General features: G+C 34.5%; 1 protein-coding gene across 1 annotated transcript in view; it reads right to left on the reverse strand.

Moving 5' to 3' along the window:
* Positions 1-357: 357 nt before the first annotated feature.
* LOC139875122 (uncharacterized) overlaps positions 358-21,679 on the reverse strand; it is a 52,140-nt gene continuing 30,818 nt past the window's right edge. The window contains exon 2 of the mRNA XM_071862486.1: positions 358-718. Coding sequence (XP_071718587.1) covers positions 358-718 — 361 coding nt within the window. The remainder of the gene's footprint in view (positions 719-21,679) is intronic.

A 21,679-nucleotide genomic window follows, 5' to 3' on the forward strand; every position in this document is an offset into this window, starting at 1 on the left:
AAGTCATCACATGTAAGACATTCTCGTGAGTTAGATATTCTTTCTTTAAGTTGTAAGATTTCTAACCTAAGCAAGTTATTTTCTTCCTTTAGACTTGTGTTTTTGTCACTTACTTTACTACTCAAGGTACACAATTTAGCAAAGTTGTCAATACTAAACTCAAAGAAATTTCCAAGCACCTCATTGTCGGTTTGTCCGACTTGTGATCCTTTGTCGTCATCACTTGGCATGTCAATGGCCATGAGACACGTTTCCTTTCCTTCTTCTTGAGTGTCATTTTCTTCATAATCTCACGCACCTCCAAGAAAGGCCTTTTCATTCTTTCTTTTAGGACATTCACTTATTAAGTGATTTGGATCACCATACCCAAAACATTTTCGTACAAAATTTTTCTCGGGATCGAATGGCGTCTTTCCTTTGTTCCATCGGAGGGCGAACTTGGTTTCCTGGTCTTCGATAAAATTTCTTAAATGAGCGAACAATAAATGCGAGTTGCTCATCATCATTGAGAATATCATCATCGTCATCATCAATGTCATATTCATCATGAATCTTAGCCTTTAGAGCGATTGACTTGTTCTTTTCTCTCTTGACCTTTTCTAACCCATCATCTTTATCTAGGATGACCTCATGTACTTTGAGATTTCCAATGAGTTCATCTAGAGTTAGCTTTTTCGCATTCTTTGATTCGTCAATTGCCGTCACCTTTGGTCTCCATCTTGATGGTAGAGCCCTTAAGAACTTACGAACATATTGCTTATCCATGTAAGTTGTACCTAGAGCTTTCAAACTTGAACAAATATTGTTAAATCTAGTGTAGGCACTATCTATTTTTTTCATAATCTTTAATAGCAAATTGTTCATATTTAGTTATAAGCAATTCTACTTTATTTTCTATGACTTATGGGTTTTCAAGATGAGTAACCATGATACTATCCCAAATTTTCTTAGCACTACCATAATAAAAACCCTCTCATATTCTTTTCTAGGCAATGCATTAAAAATGGTCATTTTAGCCTCATAGTTTTTTCCTACTTCTATCTTATGTTCCTTAGTCCATTCTTCGTCGGGTATATATATTTTAGTTTTCTTATCATCACTAACCTTAAATTCAACATGATCACCTTTAGTAATAATGTTCCAATAGTCTATATCTTTGGAATGGACATACGTTTCAAATCGATGCTTCCAATAGCAAAATCCTTCACTTTCAAGAAGTGGAGGTCTTTACATGGAACATCCTTCACTATAGTTCAAGTTCTCAAATTTTTGTTCCATGATCTTAAACTCTAAGATTTGCAAAAATTAGTTTTTATTTCAAATTAGTAATTTTTGACAAAACGTTTAGAGCAACCGCTCTGATACCAATTGTAAGTAACTAGAGGGGGGTGAATAGTTACTTAGTCGATTTTTAAAAAATTTCTTTAGCGTTTTGTTGAACTTGAACTTGATATAGTGTGATTTGAAATGTTTGTTCTCTAATAATGCTAGAAACACAAATATATGTTAAATTGTAAGTAAAAGATAAGGGAAGAGAGAACAAACACAACGATTTATAGTGGTTCGGGAAGATGTTAACTAATCTTCCTTAATCCACTCCTCAATTCTACGAATTGAAATTTTTCTTCACTATGATACTCCAAACTCGGTGGAGTGTCCGGATACAACACTAGTACTTCGATAAGCCGCACCTTGTGAACTCTTACGTCCCTTTGAAGACTTCATAAACACCTATAGCTCTTACCACAAGATCCCAATGAACTTATCCTAGTGAAAACACAACTATCCTCTAGATACCTTTAAGAAGATAGTTTACAAGTAAACTTAAAACTTTAAGCTTACAAGTACTCTTGCTAGAATCACTCTAAAAGATTACAAATTGAGTATAAGAATGATATCAGTAAGTATGAGAAAATATGAGTGCAAGAGGTGAGTCTTCAAATGCTTCAAGGCTTGGCTTTTATAGGAAATATAAATTTGCCTGGAAGTCATACGGCTCACTGCACGGTCGACCGTGGTTCGACCGTGTACCTCTGACATCTGATTCTTATGGCCGTTTTTGTCTTTTGAAAATTATCATTTTCCTTTGTTGAATAGCTGCAACTAGAGGCCAATTACTTCTGAAAATTATCCTCATTACCCTTTATGTTTTGGACATAAGCTTGGAAGTTGATATGTCCTCTAAAGAAGAGAGTCTTCAATCTTTGACCATTTGTCATTGATTACCAAAAGAGGTAATTGCAGATTTTTGTCTCTTGACAAACCATTATCTTCCAAAAGCTTCATCAACCTTTCTTAATTACTTGTCATTTAGCTTATGGGAGTATCTTGCCCTTTAGAACATTGTTACAACTTAAATGAACTAGTTTGAATCTAGTTTGAACACAATGATTCTTGTTATATCTTGACTAGACTTGAACTAATTACATTCTTATACAAATAATGATACATAGAGCTAATGGTGGAGCAACTCTTTAAGTGGGACTTTAATGACCATTATTATTATGTTTAAATGATACTATGTATTGGGGTAAGGAGATATGACACTTGAGTGTTTTAGTCTAAATCAAGCTTAAAGTGTCATTAAGATGTCATTAGGTGTGATTAGTGAAAATTAACATCTTTTGGTTCAAAACTCTTTTTAGATCAAAGAGGGCAACTATTATAAGCATGTTAAAAAAGGTTTTGTAAATTATAGATGCCGGGAACTAGTCAAACTTTATTTGGTCAAGATTGGTAACAGAGAAAACTGCGGTCGGGCTGTGGTCATCCATGAAGTCAGCCGTAGGTTTACAGTTTAAGAAAAGCTTGAACTCGTTGGTGCAGGACAAACACGGTTGGTGTCATGGTCGATCGTGGTGCAGCCGTGTAGTATTTTTCCCAAGATAATTACTTAAGTATTGGTCTTTTGCTAGAGATAGTTTAGGCTCATGAACTCATGTCATCCTACAAATGATTAATTACTAGGTTCTTGTGTGTCATCATCAAAACAAAGTGATTAACTTTTGAATATTATGTTTTGAATCTTAACCAACACAACGTGCTATTAAGTGTGTAATCACTTAACTTGATCCCCGAATGCTTATACGACCGTTAGTGTCACTTGTCGTTTGAAACGAGCTATGTACTTGATACACGTTTAACTTTGGTCATAATTGGGATATTATAACTACGTAATACTAATTGTTATTTTCTAATAATAATTACTTGGTTTATTGGTTGCTTAATTACGCTTAGTAATTTACTTATGCTCACTAGTTAGTCTTGTTGGACTTTCTACCTTGTTGGACTCAAACCCACCCTACTCTAGTTGATGGACTATTTAATTAGCCCAATTTTAATAAGTTTATGACCCATATAAATGTAAGACAAATGTCTATTTATTAGAGGGAACATACTAGCATTTTTGTTAACCATAATCACAATTGTGGCATGGGATCCCAACATAAGCACCAACTTTAGACAACCATTAACCAAAAAGCAAAAGTTTGTCCCCCTTGTCCCCCTAAACCCCACGGCCACCACCACCATACCACCCCATCACCTCCTATAAATACCATGCTAATTCCTCACATTTCACACTTGATTTCATTCACAAATTACACACACTTACTCTCTAATTCTCTCTCTAGTCTTTCTCACTCTAAAACTTGTAAGTTTTAAATTTTCTTTCTCTTCTTTTTCCCTCCATATCCACGACATCATCATCATCATTTAAAGGATCTAGCTTTTTAGCTTTTGATCTTGTTATATCTTGTAGATTCAAACTTGGGTTTGAATCCTTCAAGAACATGAAAGATTCAAGCTTTCTAGCTTTGAATCTTCATTTACTTGTAAGATCTAGCTTATGATTTCTTTATTTGGTTATAAAGATCAAAACTTGTGTTTATGATCTTCATGTAACTTGAAGATCTAGTCTTTTTCTTTAAGGAACTTCAAGAACACTAAAGATCCAAGCTTTCTAGCTTAGGGTTTCATTATTTTGTTAAAGATCTTAGCTTTTTAGCTTATGGTCTCATTACTTTCATTAGATCTTAGCTTTCTATCTTATGGTCTCATTAATCTTGTAAAGATCCAAGCTTTCTAGCTAAGGGTTTTCTTAATACTTGAGATCTAAGTTATTATTGTAGATCTCACTTACTTGGAACTTTTTTTTTGTTTTTTGTGATGATAAAGATCAAGTATTCATCATCACATATGATGAAGATGCATAAACTTGTGTAAAAAGGACAAATGTTGAAGCTTTATTAGGTTTATGCAATAAAGAGGCAATCTTGATGTTCAAAACTTGTAGAATGATAGATTTTACTCTTAGTTATGTGTTGATGGTTGAAACTTGGTCAAAGTGATGCTAAAACATCAAAGATTTGTACACGTGAAGCTTACACGCATCAATGATGAGAACCGTGATGAGCATCAAGCACCATGAAACCCACCGAAGCACTTGTTTGCTGTTTTTTGGGGTCTGATCTGACTCCTGGACTTCTAGAAAATCAGTTTTCAGATAGTTTGTTTCGAGTAGATAACTTTTCATTTAGGCCTCGCCTAAATCCGATATACGGTTTAGGATTTATAGCCTTCCGAAAGTCACTACGCCTTTGTAACGACGTGCTGAAAATTCTGACCTACTCGCACTTAAACCGTCACCACGGTCAAACGAAGACGAGTTAGGTTCTGAAAATTGGAAAGCGGTTAGAGGACTCACATACAGAGCCTTGGCCACTGACCACGCGTCTTTTCGTTTTGTATAGAGGTCGTAGCAGCTGTCCGAAATCAGCCTTTTGTTTCGATCGCTTTTCTTTTTGAAAACTTACTTTATCTTTTATGAATGATGATGACGATGATGATGTCTAGGACTTTACTTACGTACTTTTAAACCTTTTGGGACAACATACTGACTTAGTGACCTTTGACTTAGGTTGACGACCTTTTGGACCGACTTACTACCTCCATACTTTTCATATCGACTTTTACTGCTTATTCACTGTGAGTTATAGCTCCTTTTTTTACTTTAACTATTTTTGGGACTGAGAATACATGCGCTTTTTATGTTTTACATACTAGACACGAGTACTTAAACTTTATATATGTGTGGGTGATATAATGGCACAAAGATTCCCCTTAGCACGGTAACGTTTAATCATTGGTTTTTGAACCGGTGAACGCGAATATTAGATATGGATCCATAGGGTTTGACATCCCCACTCGGGCTAGTCGCGCTAGCATTTAACAGGTGTTTGATACTTCGAGGACATACGCACTCGCCAAGTGTACTTTTAGGGGGTATTACTATTACGTTAAGTTAGTTACCGGGTGCCCACGGATAAACATATACTTTATCATACTGATTTGAATTGCTGGTTGAAGCACTGAAATCTCGTGGTCTTCATTACATTATTGATTACAAACAAACTATAGCTCACCAATATTCGTGTTGACATTTTAAGCATGTATTTCTCAAGTGCTTAGACATTGTTGCTTCCGCTGTTAGACTTGTTGTTATAGTCTTGGTGTATAGACTTGCTGTTACAGACTCACTGTGTTAGACTTCCGCTGCATTACTTAGAGACGTCTCAATCATGGAACTTTTATTTTGCATTCGCAACTTATGTTATTTTGAAAAATGGCTTTGTAACGACCTTTGTGTCACGTCATCTTTTGTAAAATGTTATCCTTTCCTGAATGCAAAACTTTTTTTTAAAACAGCATGTAGTATTATACCGTGTAATGGACCTATTGTTGACAATTCGTACATGATGGTTTTGTACGGGGCGTCACATTTGGTATCAGAGCATTGGTTGTAGGGAATTAGGTTGCATTAGTGAGTCTTGACCGAGTATAGTAGGATTCGCTAATAGGACTAATCTACAACTTGCTCGTTTACTTGTTTCTGCAGAACTGCTGCATGCTACTGCTTACTTTTACTGCTATATGATCTTGATGTATGCTACTGCTTATTCTCGCTACTGCATGCTACTATCTGCTTTTTGCATGATACTTCTATTTGATACTGTTATTATTGCCATGCTATGTACTGTTGTAGATGATCTAGGCTGCTGTAGTTATTATTCCTGATTACGTTCTCGCTACATGTCTGCTATTCGCTGTACCGACTTGGAGAATTTATCTTTCCTAGTTCAGATGTTTTTCTGAACCCTTTTTCCACTCGTCTAACCCTACGGACTAGTATTGTAATCCACCTGTTACTACCGTTCCATCGTTCCAGAGATCGAAACATTACTTCACGCAATCTAGGAGGAGTACCCCTCGGATTACACGCCCACTAAAGTTGATCCTCGGAGGAGGAGATATGTGAGGACTTTGTCGGAGTAACCGCACCTCGAGCTCACCCTAATTAGCCACGTACAACATATGAACATTAGAAGGTTATTCAGTTTCCACAAGTTGACTCGTATCCCGTACGCTTTCATGACCGTCACTAATCTCTTTCATTCTTCACCACTACTCGACGATCTAATGACACTTCTGGACTTAGGTCCCTAACACTTTTAGGCATTGGAGAAGTCGGGAAGGCATCTCCTTTCACAAGGTCAGAGTGTCTTCTACTGATGCTTAGCCATACCCAAAGACTTGGGAGTCGCCTCAAGACATATCGTATTACTACTTGCTACACGTACAACTCGACACGAGACACAGATTGAATTTTGATATTGCCTAAAATTATCATATATTTAGACGCAATATCATTCCAAAATGTAATGTTTTTTATTGTAATTTCCTTATTTTTAGTTGTAATAGTTTAAATAAATAATTGCGAAGACGAAAGACGAAAATCGCTCAAAAATGAAGATTTAAAGTCAAAAATGAAGATTTAAAGTCAAAAATGAAGATTTGAAAGACGAGAACGTCCAAAATGCTCAAACGTACAAGTTACACTCCAAGTGATTCAATTTATTGATGAATAACGTCTAAAAATGACAAGAGTACAAGCCGAGAAACATAAAGTACAAGATAGCTAAGCATACGAAAAGGCGTTCGAAAATCCGGAACTGAGACATGAACCAACTATCAACGTACGACTCAACGGGGTTAAAATTACAAGTCAATTATGCTCAAGAATATAATATAATATTTAAATAATTCATCATAATAATAATAATATAATAATAAATATAATATAAATATATAAATAATCAATCACGGAGGATTGAAAGATTGAAATCAACAAATTGCAAATACTTCCAACAAACATCAACATCCAGCTAATTTTCAAGCAGCCCACAGTGCATTTCATATTGCTATAAATAGATGCTACGGATGCAAACAATGGACAAACCTCAATTTGTTTCTTTCTCCCTATATGTAATTTATATTTATAATTTTAAGTTTAAATTAAGATTAATAATAATTGGGTTATTGTAAGAAATGTTTTACGGGTTTTAAAGTCGGAACTCTGTCCGTGTAACGCTACGAGAAAATAATCACTGTAAGTTATGTTCTTCCTTTTTAAATTAATGTCTCGTAACTAAGTTATTATTATGCTTATTTAAGTCGAAGTAATCGTGATGTTTGACTAAATATTAAGACGGGGTTATTGAACTTTGGACCATAATTAAGGTTTGGGCAAAAGACCGACACTTGTGGAAATTGGACTATTGACTATTAATAGATGGGGGGTATTGTCTAATTGAGTGACAACTCATTGGAGTCTGTCGAACCTATCTTCAAATTAATTAACCTAATAATTAATAATGATTATGGCTGTCCTATTTAGTGACGTTCATATGGAATCTATTATAATCATTTAATTAATTATTCGGGTTGGGTAATTGATTATTCAAACTGATCAAGTGGTTAAATTAATATTCATATCTAATCAAAACAGGGGAGGATTACATACAGTGATAACTGGTGTAATTGTTGACAGAAGTGATAACTGCGTCACAGTTTAAATCCTTAATTAGTGGGAATATTTGACTTCGAGTATAAGGGTAATTTGACGAGGACACTCGCACTTTATATTTATGACTGATGGACTATTATGGACAAAAACCAGATAGGTATCAAATAAACCAGGACAAAGGACAATTAACCCAGGTAACAATTAATTAAAATCAAACGTCAAACATCATGATTACGGAAGTTTAAATAAGCATATTTCTTTTATTTCATATTCTATCGCAATTTTATTTATTGTTATTTTATTTATCGTCATTTATTTATTTTACGCACTTTAATTATTGTCATTTATCTTTACCCTTAAAAATATAAAATCGACAAACCAGTCATTAAACGATAAAACCCCCTTTATATATTATTATTACTATCTATATATATATATATATATATATATATATATATATATATATATATATATATATATATATATATATATATATTTGTATAAATATAGTTGTTAAAAATATAGTACGTAATCACTAGCTCCCTGTGGAACGAACCGGACTTACTAAAAGCTAAACTACTCTACGATTAGGTACACTGCCTATAAGTGTTATAGCAAGGTTTAGGTATATCTCATCCGTAAATTAAATAAAACTTGTGTGGATTGTATCGTATTCATATTAAAATAATAATATATTTCGTACACCTTCGCTTTAACATCAAGTTTTTGTCGCCGCTGCCGGGGAACTCGTGGTTATCTAAAAAAAATAAAATATAAAAATAAAATAAAATAAAATTGAAAAATAAATAAAAATTTAAAAAAAATAATAAAAATAATAAAAAAAAATCTCTTTTTTTAAAAAATAAAATAAAAAATTTTAAAAAAAATATTTAAAAATTTAAAAAAAATATTAAAACGTAAAAAAATAATAATTTAAAAAAATTATTAATTTCGTAAAAAAAAGAAAAAAAATTTAAAATCCTTAACAAAAAAATTTTAAAAAAAAATTTTTTTTTTTTAAAATAAAAAAATTATTAATTTCATAAAAAAAAGAAAAAAATTTTTAAAAAACAAATTAAAATCTTAAAAAAAAATTTTCAAAAAGAAAAAAAATTTTAAAAAAAATATTAAAATCGTTAAAAAAAATTTTTTTAAAAATATAAAAATAAAATTTTTAAAAAAAATTTTAAAAAATTAATTAAAAAATATATTTTTAAGATTTTGTCCATAAAATTAAAAAAATGTGTTTATTTTAAGTTTTATTACCTTTAGTTTTTTAGACTATAGTCGCAACTTTTAGTATTAAGTTTAGTTTTGCCATAGTTATTTTTATACTTTTAGATTTTTAGGATTTGCCGTAAAATCCCTTAAGTGCTTTTTCTTTAGACTAAGATTTAGGTGCCTTAGAATTTTGCGACGCCGTGTTAAAATTTTAGTATACTTTTAAGTAATTGCCGTTTTTCGTTTAGAATCCGTTTTTAATTTTCGACGCGCTACTTTCTTATTATATTTCGACCTTTATTTTTCGACGCACTTTTTCTTTTTCATTTCGACGCTCTAGCTTTTAGGACATAGAATTTTCTATTTCTTCTCTAAAATTTCAAAGGAAAAAATTATTTTAAGCGGTTAAATTAATAGACATCCAAATTTTCTGGTTCTTAATAATAGTTGGATTTGTTAGTAGCTATTTGTGGGCTTCCGATTTAAAGGGTCCTGGCTAGGGGTGTTTAAAACCGGATATCCAAAAATTCGGATATCCAAATTTAGGATATCCGAAATTTCGGATAGTGGTTTTGGCCATCCGATATCCGAATCCGAAATTTCGGATATCCGAAATTCGGATATCCGAAATTTCGGATTCGAATATCGGGTTATCCAAATATCCGATTTTTTTTAAAAGAAAACTTTGTTGGAAATACTAACAAATATATACATGAAATGCAATATTTACATTGAAATTTGCCTTAGACCAGCTAGGAACTAACTACAGACAGACATATGAACCGAATGATAAATAATAAAATAAGGTTAGAAACTACACATCACCATCTCTAGAACAATAGGAAAAAACAGTACTTTATTGGTAAAATTAAAGTGATCTTAATGTAATGACTTCCAGCAAAACAACAAGTTAATTAACTTCCTTTTGTTGACTAGAGATTCCACGAAACTTTTTGATGTATGGAAGCAGGAAGTTGTTTTCTCTTTCCCACTTGTAGATCGATTCATCCACATCTTCTTATGTAATCTTAGATCTAAGGTTGAAGATAACGACTGAAGATGAGATGAAGATGTGACTCAGATAGAGAGAAATATTTAGATCTAGAGTTTTTTCTTCTACCTTTTGCACTGTACTCAATTTGCCCCATTGTAATTGACAGCCCATTTCCCTAGTATAATTATAATAAACTTATATTTATATATATTAATTAATTATTAATATATATATTTTCGGATATCGGATATCCGAATATCCGAAAATTTTGAAAAATGCTATCTGAAACCCGAATCTGAAAAATCGGATATCCTATTTTCGGATATCCGAAAATCCGAATATCCGATTTTTCAGATATTTTCGGATCGGATTTTCGGATTATTCGGATTACGGATTCGGATTCAGATATTATGAACACCCCTAGTCCTGGCTACCTGCTGCATCTTTTGGCTATTCGAAACGTGAGCAAAATCAGAAAAGTCTATTAATTTGATAACTTATATAATTTTTCTTATTTGTATAACTAATAGGATATTCTGTGAATGCACCCAGCAAAACGTTCACCACCTTTCATACGTTCACCACCTGTAACTCGATCAAGACATCTAGCCAATATTGTCGCCGTTGATTTTTCCTTAGAATCATCATCTAGTCGACCAAGTACTCCAAATCAAATTTCCGATAATCCATTTTTTGAACCCGACCTCACAATTGAGAACCCGGAGGATAGTCAAGGACAATTCAGAGATCCTGAACCATTAATCTTTCCTCCGGAACCACCAATCATTCAAACAGAGATTGTCGAGGAACAAACCATTAAATTAGAATCCTCTAGTGATTCAGATTCAACAAATCCAATCATGGAAAATCGGGAACCTCTAAGTATGGAAGATCGAATGAGAGCTACACGCACTAACCAAAAGTTACGCAATTGCTCAACCACACGTTAATGCACCAGATTATGAGAACAAAGCACAAATTCTACACATGGTAACTAATCAATGCCAATTTATTGGTACACTGTAACAACCCGACCCATTATACAACCGAAAACAGACCTTAAAAAAAAAAATTTGAAGCAGGCCTGTCCAGGCAGGGTGCGCGGCGCGCAACCCTTCCTGTGCGCGGCGTGCATAGGGCCTGGCAGCCTGATGTCCGATTTGGTCAATTTTCAAATAAAGATCACCCACTTCCCGACATAATTAGACGAAACGCTTTTCACAACATGTTCTAATATGAAAACTCATATGATCCAAACATAAAATGAGTTTTACAAAACGGGGCCCACATCAGCCTTTTTACGAGTTTCATACAAAAGTTTGAGTTTCGACCACACTAGTTTAAATTCGAAACGACACTATGAGCTTGGTGTTTGGAGTTAAACTACCCAAATCTCGGCCAAACTCCAAAAGCTATCACATTCCAAAAGCGTCCCCTAAACAATAAACGGGATCTCTAATCCAATCGAATGCCCTTACCCTTGTCCACGCCGGAGCCTATAAAAAGATAAACAACGAGAGGGTAAGCTAAAGCTTACTGAATGCAATAATTATACACATACATATATAATATACCTACTTGCAAATACTCATACACATACCGCATACATACTAGCAACACAATTAGCTTATCATCAATACGAGGCTACCAACCTCCAATACCAAAAGCTAGCATAACAATCGCATAATATATATATATATATATATATATATATATATATATATATATATATATATATATATATATATATATATATATATATATATATATATATATATATATATATATATATATATATATATATATATATAACTCGAACAATATAGTATGCTTTCGCTTACAACACAATAACCATGGTTAACCAATCGTAAAAGGGAATGGTGCCCGCGAAAGGCCATCGGAGTTCACAACATCCATTAGTGTACTTAGCACCTCGTATCACTAACCCCCGGGTGGCATCTTAACACCTCGATACTTCACCCTCGGGTGGCGTCTTAACACCTCGACACTTCACCATTTATTATGGAGTGGCGTCTTAACACCTCGACACTTCACTCCTAGGTGGCATCTTAACACCTCGATGCTTCACCTCGAGTGGCATCTTAACACCTCGATGCTTCACTCTCACTTAAAGGGTTTCTCACTCTAGAATTGAATGGGAGAGATGATAAGGTTGGTGGAGTGTTGAATATGCCTTCAACCACCATCCAAGCTGGCCTTTACAGCCCTAACTCGTCCCCATGTGAAAAGAAAGGATTACCCCTTATTTAATCTTTTAAACAAAAGCTAGAATTCGTCAACAGTAGCAGTGCGCGGCGCACACCACTACATGTGCGCGGCTCACACAAAGAGCTGGGCAGAATCTGACTTTGGTTTAATTCTACAAAAGTGCCCATACCTTATGTAACATAATTACACTGCTGTAAAATACTGATTAGGGTCTTACAACTCTCCCCCACTTGAATCGGAGCGCGTCCTCGCGATCCAAGCCGCATGACAAGAGGGAAGATAAACTAACACGAATTCTTCGGGCTCCCAAGTAAACTCGGAACCTTTACTACGACGCCATTGAACTTTAAAATCCTAACCACTTTATGCCTCAACCTTTTGACCTTCTCATCGAGTATGGCAATCGGTTCCTCAATATACTCTAACTTATTATTTAGCTCAATCTCGTCTAGTGGCACCCATGAAGACTCGTCCGTAAGACACTTACGGAGATGGGAAACATGAAATGTATTATGGATCCCCGCAAGCTCTTCGGGTAATTCCAAACGATACGCAACTTCACCAACATTAGCTAAAATTTTAAATGGCCCAATAAACCGAGGAGCTAACTTTCCCCGTTTTCGAAAGCGAATAACACCTTTCCATGGCGAAACCTTAAGCATCACCATGTCCTCTTCTTGAAATTCGATCATTCGTCTACGCTTGTCGGCATACGACTTTTGTCTATCTTGCGCCTTTTTCAAATGATCCCGAATCGTATCAATCTTGCTATTCGTTTCTAAAACCAAATCGGTACTCCCGATTTCTTTTTGACCAACTTCATGTAGTGACCCGAACTTTTCCATGTTTTTATATATTAAATGAAATTGATATTTACATGATTAAATGTTTCCAACATGTTAAGCAATTAAACTTGTTAAGACTTGATTAATTGAAATAGGTTTCATATAGACAATTGACCACCCAAGTTGACCGGCGATTCACGAACGTTAAAACTTGTAAAAACTATATGATGACATATATATGGATATATATATATAGTTAACATGATATTATGATAAGTAAACATATCATTAAGTATATTAACAATGAACTACATATGTAAAAACAAGACTACTGACTTAATGATTTTGAAACGAGACATATATGTAACGATTATAGTTGTAATGACATTTAATGTATATATATATCATATTAAGATATATTAATAGATCATGATATCATGATAATGTAATAATTTAACATCTCATTTGATTTAATAAACAATGGGTTAACAACATTTAACAAGATCGTTAACCTAAAGGTTTCAAAACAACACTTACATGTAACGACTAACAATGACTTAACGACTCAGTTATAATGTATATACATGTAGTGTTTTAATATGTATTCATAAACTTTTGAAAGACTTCAAGACACTTATCAAAATACTTCTACTTAACAAAAATGCATACAATTACATCCTCGTTCAGTTTCATCAACAATTCTACTCGTATGCACCCGTATTCATACTCGTACAATACACAGCTTTTAGATGTATGTACTATTGGTATATACACTCCAATGATCAGCTCTTAGTATCCCATGTGAGTCACCTAACACATGTGGGAACCATCATTTGGCAACTAGCATGAAATATCTCATAAAATTACAAAAATATGAGTAATCATTCATGACTTATTTACATGTAAACAAAATTACACATCCTTTATATCTAATCCATATACCAACGACCAAAAACACCTACAAACACTTTCATTCTTCAATTTTCTTCATCTAATTAATCTCTCTCAAGTTTTATCTTCAAGTTCTAAGTGTTCTTCATAAATTCTACAAGTTCTAGTTTCATAAAATCAAGAATACTTCCAAGTTTGCTAGCTTACTTCCAATCTTGTAGAGTGATCATCCAACCTCAAGAAATCTTTCTTATTTATAGTAAGATATCTTTCTAATACAAGTTAATACTCATATTCAAACTTTGATTCAATTTCTATAACTATAACAATCTTATTTCGAATGGAAATCTTACTTGAACTTGTTTTCGTGTCATGATTCTGCTTCAAGAACTTTCAAGCCATCCAAGGATCCTTTGAAGCTAGATCCATTTTTCTCATTTCAAGTAGCTTTATCCAGAAAACTTAAGGTAGTAATGATGTTCATAACATCATTCGATTCATACATATAAAGCTATCTTATTCGAAGGTTTAAACTTGTAATCACTAGAACATAGTTTAGTTAATTCTAAACTTGTTCGCAAACAAAAGTTAATCCTTCTAACTTGACTTTTAAAATCAACTAAACACATGTTCTATATCTATATGATATGCTAACTTAATGATTTAAAACCTGGAAACACAAGAACACTGTAAAACCGGACATACGCCGTCGTAGTAACACCGCGGGCTGTTTTGGGTTAGTTAATTAAAAACTATGATAAACTTTGATTTAAAAGTTGTTCTTCTGGGAAAATGATTTTTCTTATGAACATGAAACTATATCCAAAAATCATGGTTAAACTCAAAGTGGAAGTATGTTTTCTAAAATGGTCATCTAGACGTCGTTCTTTCGACTGAAATGACTACCTTTACAAAAATGACTTGTAACTTATATTTCTGACAATAAACCTATAATTTTTCTATTTAGATTCATAAAATAGAGTTCAATATGAAACCACAGCAACTTGATTCACTCAAAACGGATATAAAATGAAGAAGTTATGGGTAAAACAAGATTGGATAATTTTTCTTGTTGTAGCAACGTGAAAATTGGTAACAAATCTATATTAATCATATCCTAGCTAACTTATATTGTATTATACATGTATTCTAATATATTATGTAATCTTGGGATACCATAGACAAGTATCCAAGTGTTTTGACATATCACATCGACCCATGTGTATATATTATTTGGAACAACCATAGACACTCTATATGCAGTAATGTGTGAGTTAGCTATACAGGGTTGATGTTGATTCCAAAAATATATATACTTTGAGTTGTGATCTAGCCTGAGACGTGTATACACTGGGTCATGGATTGATTCAAGATAATATATATAAATTTTTTTCAGTACATCTAACGTTGGACAACTAGTTGTAGGTTACTAACGAGGACAGCTGACTTAATAAACTTAAAACATCAAAATGTATTAAAAGTGTTGTAAATATATTTTGAATATACTTTGATATATATGTACATATTTGTTATAGGTTCATGAATCGACCAGTGGCCAAGTCTTACTTCCCGACGAAGTAAAAATCTGTGAAAGTTAGTTATAGTCCCACTTTTAAAATCTAATATTTTTGGGATGAGAATACATGCAGGTTTTATAAATGATTTACAAAATAGACACAAGTACGTGAAACTACATTCTATGGTCGAATTATCGAAATCGAATATGCCCCTTTTTATTAAGTCTGGTAATCTAAGAATTAGGGAACAGACACCCTAATTGACGCGAATCCTAAAGATAGATCTATTGGGCCTAACAAACCCCATCCAAAGTACCAGATGCTTTAGTACTTCGAAATTTATATCATATCCGAAGGGTGTCCCGGAATGATGGGGATATTCCTATATATACATCTTGTTAATGTCAGTTACCAGGTGTTCACCATATGAATGATTTTTATCTCTATGTATGGGATGTATATTGAAATATGAAAACTTGTGGTCTATTGTTACGATTTGATATATGTAGGTTAAACCTATAACTCACCAACATTTTTGTTGACGTTTAAAGCATGTTTATTCTCAGGTGAATACTAAGAGCTTCCGCTGTTGCATACTAAAATAAGGACAAGATTTGGAGTCCATGTTTGTATGATATTGTGTAAAAACTGCATTCAAGAAACATATGTCGATGTAATATATTTCTATTGTAAACCATTATGTAATGGTCGTGTGTAAACAGTATATTTTAGATTATCATTATTTGATAATCTACGTAATGCTTTTGAAACCTTTATTGATGAAATGAAGGTTATGGTTGTTTTAAAAATGAATGCAGTCTTTGAAAAACGTCTTATATAGAGGTCAAAACCTCGCAACGAAATCAATTAATATGGAACATTTATAATCAATATGAACGGGACATTTCAGTTGGTATCAGAGCATTGGTCTTAGAGAACCAGAAAATTTGCATTAGTGTGTCTTATCGAGTTTGTAGTATGCATTAGTGAGTCTGGACTTCGACCGCATTTTCTTTAAAAATGATTACTTAACATTATTGTTGGAAACTATATATTTTTAACATGTGAATATTATGTGATATATTAATCTCTTAACGTTTTTGATATTATGTGATAGATGTCTACCTCTAGAACAAGTCCCATTGACTCACCTAATAATAATGAAGAGTCAAATGTAAATTGGAATGATTCGTGGACTGATTCACAAGTTCCCGAAGAGGAACCGGAAGAAGAGTCGGAACCGAAAGAAGAATCGGAACCGGAAGAAGAATCGGAACCGGAAGAAGAAATAGAACTAGTGGGTGAAATAATAAAACGGTTAAGTAGAAGAAAATCCTCAACCAACCGACCAAAGTTAATTATGGTCAATGGTGTTTCCGCCAAGGAAGCAAAGTATTGGGAGGATTACCAATTCTCCGATGAATCGGACCCCGACAAGGATTCCGATGATGTTATAGAAATTACCCCAACACAATTTAATAAGGCAAAAGAGAACAATAAGGTAAAGGGCATAAAAATAGAGAAATTTGATTCCAAACCGGATGAACTTTATATGTATCGTCAACACCCGTATTTCTTAAGTTGTGACAATAACCCGGGAACCTCTAAACCACCAGGGTTTTCTAAACCAATGTGGAAAACGACGGATCGTATTAGGGGAACATCATATATCCCTAGAAACTTGGCAAAATGAACCAAAACCGAAGAAGAAGAAACGAGCGAGTCGGAATAAGATAGTTGTATTCGTGTGGTGTAATATATTTAATATAGTGTGCTTATGCTTTATGACATATGTAAAAATTGCTTGTATTAATATGTATTTTTTTTATGAATCTAACTCTTGTCTATTTTACAGTATAAGAACACAAAATGGATAGACAACCCAATATTTTAAGAGACCTACCCGGAGACATGATTGATGAAATCTTGTCTAGAGTCGGTCAGAATTCCTCGGCACAACTATTTAAGGCGAGATCAGTTTGTAAGACATTCGAAGAACGTTCCAAGAATGCCTTGATTTATAAAAGGCTTTCGTTCAAAAGATGGGGGATATCACATTGGGAAATCCATAAGTTACGATGTGTTTACTTTGACGCATATATTGCGGGGAACTCAAATGCTATTTTACGCAACGGGTTAAGAAATTATTTTGACTCAATATATCCGAATATAGGACTTCGTGATTTAGAAAAAGCGGCTAACATGCAACATAAAGAAGCATGTTATACTTACGGGTTAGAAATGTTCGCTTCTCACCAAAGTGAGAACAAGAACATCGGGCTACAACTATTAAACAAAACGTTCCCACAAGTGACGGAGTCGGTAATTGGGGTAAGAAATGAGGTTTTTAGGTTATTACGAGACTGTTGGTCATTACATAACCTTCATCCTTTTGACGAAGTTACAACACATTGTCTTACTATCGGTCACAACGGTTATGTTCCACCAAACTAAGGATGGGAAGTGGTATTAGTAAAACCAGAATGCATGACTTGTTTCTGGACGTATGAATTACGTGTCTTTATTGCCTTTGATGAACGCCTTATTTATTAACTAGAATTATCTTCGCAACTACTTTGTATCAAAGTTTTATGTGCTATATTTCATGCTATATGTAAAAAAAAAAAAACGGTATTGTAAGTTTGCAAGTTATTGTATAAAGGTTTGAATATGATTTTTTTTTTTTGTGATTAGTTTTTCATATAGAATTGTAGTAGCTGAAATGGTATGTTAGCTACTGAGTATGAACTTAACGGGTAGGTACTACCCGAATTAAAGAGTATAAAACGCTAATATGAAGAAAGAGCTTTTATAAATAAGTTCATATTACGCTACGAAATACTATTGACTACTCTTGATATTCTATATGATTAACCCGTTTCATTTGATTATTTTGAAGGAAATGCCACCGACTACTCGACACACCTTGAATATGAGCGAAGAGGAATTCCGTGCCTTTCTTGCTTCAAACATAGACGCAGTACAGGCTGCGCTACATACCAACAATAACTCCGAATCTAGCAATGCAGCTAACGGCGCAAGAAATCGTGTAGGATGCACCTACAAAGAATTCACTGCCTGCAAACCTTTGGAATTTGATGGAACCGAAGGACCGATCAGATTGAAACGGTGGACCGAGAAGGTCGAATCGGTGTTTGCCATAAGTAAGTGTACTGAAGAGGACAAAGTGAAGTATGCTACGCATACCTTCACAGGTACTGCGTTAACATGGTGGAATACCTATCTAGAGCAAGTGGGACAAGATGATGCTTACACACTACCGTGGTCAGCATTCAAGCACTTGATGAACGAGAAGTACCGTCCCAGAACCGAGGTCAATAAGCTCAAGACAGAACTTAGAGGGTTACGAACCCAAGGATTTGATATTACCACGTACGAAAGACCATTCACAGAATTGTGCCTATTGTGTCCGAGAGCGTTCGAAGATGAGGAAGAGAAGATCGACGCATTTGTGAAAGGATTACCGGAAAGAATCCAAGAAGATATAAGTTCACACGAGCCCGCCTCCATACAACAAGAATGTAGAATGGCTCACAAACTATTAAACCAGATTGATGAAAGAATTAAAGAACAGGCAGCTGAAGAGGCCAATGTGAAGCAAGTTAAAAGAAAGTGGGAGGAAAACGGTGATAAGAATCACCAATACAACAACAACAACAGCAATTACAACAATAATCGCAACAACTATCCCAACAATCGCAACATCAATCGTAACTACAACAAACGGCCCAACAACAATGACAACAACAACAAGAACAACATCAACTACAACAATCATCCCAACAACAATAACAACCGCAACAACAACAACAATCAGAAGCAGCTATGCCAAAGGTGTGAAAAGTATCACTCGGGATTCTGCAACAAATTTTGCAACAAGTGTAAAAGAAATGGTCATAGCGCGGTGAAGTGTGAGGTCTACGGACCAGGGGTTAACAGAACGAAAGGAACAAATGGTGTCGGTACGAGTAATGGCGGAGCAAGTAGTGTCGAAGCAAGTTATGCCAATGTAGTTTGTTATAAATGTGGAAAACCGGGCCACATTATTAGAAATTGCCCGAACCAGGAGAACACGAATGGACAAGGCCGTGGAAGAGTTTTCAATATTAATGCGGCAGAGGCACAGGAAGACCCGATGCTTGTTATGGGTACGTTTCTTATTGACAATAAATCTACTTACGTTTTATTTGATTCGGGTGCTGATAGAAGCTATATGAGTAGAGATTTTTGTGCTAAATTAAGTTGTCTATTGACGCTATTGGATAGTAAATTTTTACTCGAATTAGCAAACGGTAAATTAATTTCAGCAGATTATATATGCCGGAATCGAGAAATTAAACTGGGTAGCGAAATATTTAAGATTGATTTGATACCAGTAGAGTTAGGGAGTTTTGATGTAATAGTTGGCATGGACTGGCTGAAGAAGGTGAAAGCAGAGATCGTATGTTATAAAAATAAAATTCGCATTGTACGAGAAGAAGGAGAACCCTTAATGGTGTACGGAGAAAAGGCCAACACGAAACTACATCTTATTAGTAATTTGAAGGCACAAAAACTAATAAGAAAAGGTTGCTATGCTGTTCTAGCACACGTTGAGAAAGTATAAACTGAAGAAAAGAGCATCAATGATGTTCCCGTCACAAAATAATTTCCCGATGTATTTCCGAAAGAATTATCGGGACTACCTCCGCATCGATCTGTTGAATTTCAAATAGATCTTGTACCAGGAGCTGCACCAATAGCTCGTGCTCCTTATAGACTCGCACCCAGCGAGATGAAAGAACTGCAAAGCCAACTGCAAGAACTATTAGAACGTGGTTTCATTCGACCAAGCACATCACCATGGGGAGCTCCTGTTTTGTTTGTCAAGAAGAAGGATGGTACATTTAGGTTGTGTATTGACTACAGAGAGTTGAACAAACTTACCATCAAAAACCGTTATCCACTGCCGATAATTGACGACTTATTTGATCAACTACAAGGCTCGTCGGTTTATTCGAAGATCGATTTACGTTCTGGATATCATCAAATGCGAGTAAAGGAGGATGATATTCCAAAAACTACTTTTAGGACGCGTTATGGTCGTTACGAGTTTATGGTTATGCCGTTTGGATTGACTAACGCACCAGCTGTGTTCATAGACCTTATGAACCGAGTGTGTGGGCCATATCTTGACAAGTTTGTCATTGTTTTCATCGATGACATACTTATTTACTCAAAGAATGATCAAGAGCACGAAGAACATTTGAGAAAAGTGCTAGAAGTATTGAGGAAAGAAAAACTGTACGCTAAGTTTTCAAAGTGTGCATTTTGGTTGGAAGAAGTTCAATTCCTCGGTCACATAGTGAACAAAGAAGGTATCCAGGTGGACCCGGCAAAGATCGAAACCGTTGAAAAGTGGGAAACCCCAAAAACTCCGAAGTATATACGTCAATTTTTAGGATTGGTTGGTTACTACAGAAGATTCATCCAAGATTTCTCCAAAATAGCAAAACCCTTGACCGCATTAACGCATAAAGGGAAGAAATTTGAATGGAAGGATGAACAAGAGAAGGCGTTTCAATTATTGAAAAAAAAGCTAACTACGGCACCTATATTGTCATTGCCTGAAGGGAATGATGATTTTGTGATTTTTTGTGACGCATCAAAGCAAGGTCTCGGTTGTGTATTAATGCAACGGATGAAGGTGATTGCTTATGCGTCGAGACAATTGAAGATTCACGAGCAAAATTATACGACGCATGATTTGGAATTAGGCGCGGTTGTTTTTGCATTAAAGACTTGGAGGCACTACTTATATGGGGTTAAAAGTATTATATATACCGACCACAAAAGTCTTCAACACATATTTAATCAGAAACAACTGAATATGAGGCAGCGTAGGTGGATTGAATTGTTGAATGATTACGACTTTGAGATTCGTTACCACCCGGGGAAGGCAAATATGGTAGCTGACGCCTTGAGCAGAAAGGACAGATAACTCATTCGAGTAAAATCTATGAATATAATGATTCACACTAACCTTACTATTCAAATAAAGGAGGCGCAACAAAGAGTTTTAAAAGAGGGAAATTTAAAGGATGAAATACCCAAAGGATCGGAGAAGCATCTTAATATTCGAGAAGATGGAACCCGGTATAGGGCTGACAGAATTTGG

The sequence above is a fragment of the Rutidosis leptorrhynchoides genome, chromosome 11 (genome assembly GCF_046630445.1).
Source record: "Rutidosis leptorrhynchoides isolate AG116_Rl617_1_P2 chromosome 11, CSIRO_AGI_Rlap_v1, whole genome shotgun sequence".
In the NCBI taxonomy this organism is placed as follows: domain Eukaryota; kingdom Viridiplantae; phylum Streptophyta; class Magnoliopsida; order Asterales; family Asteraceae; genus Rutidosis; species Rutidosis leptorrhynchoides.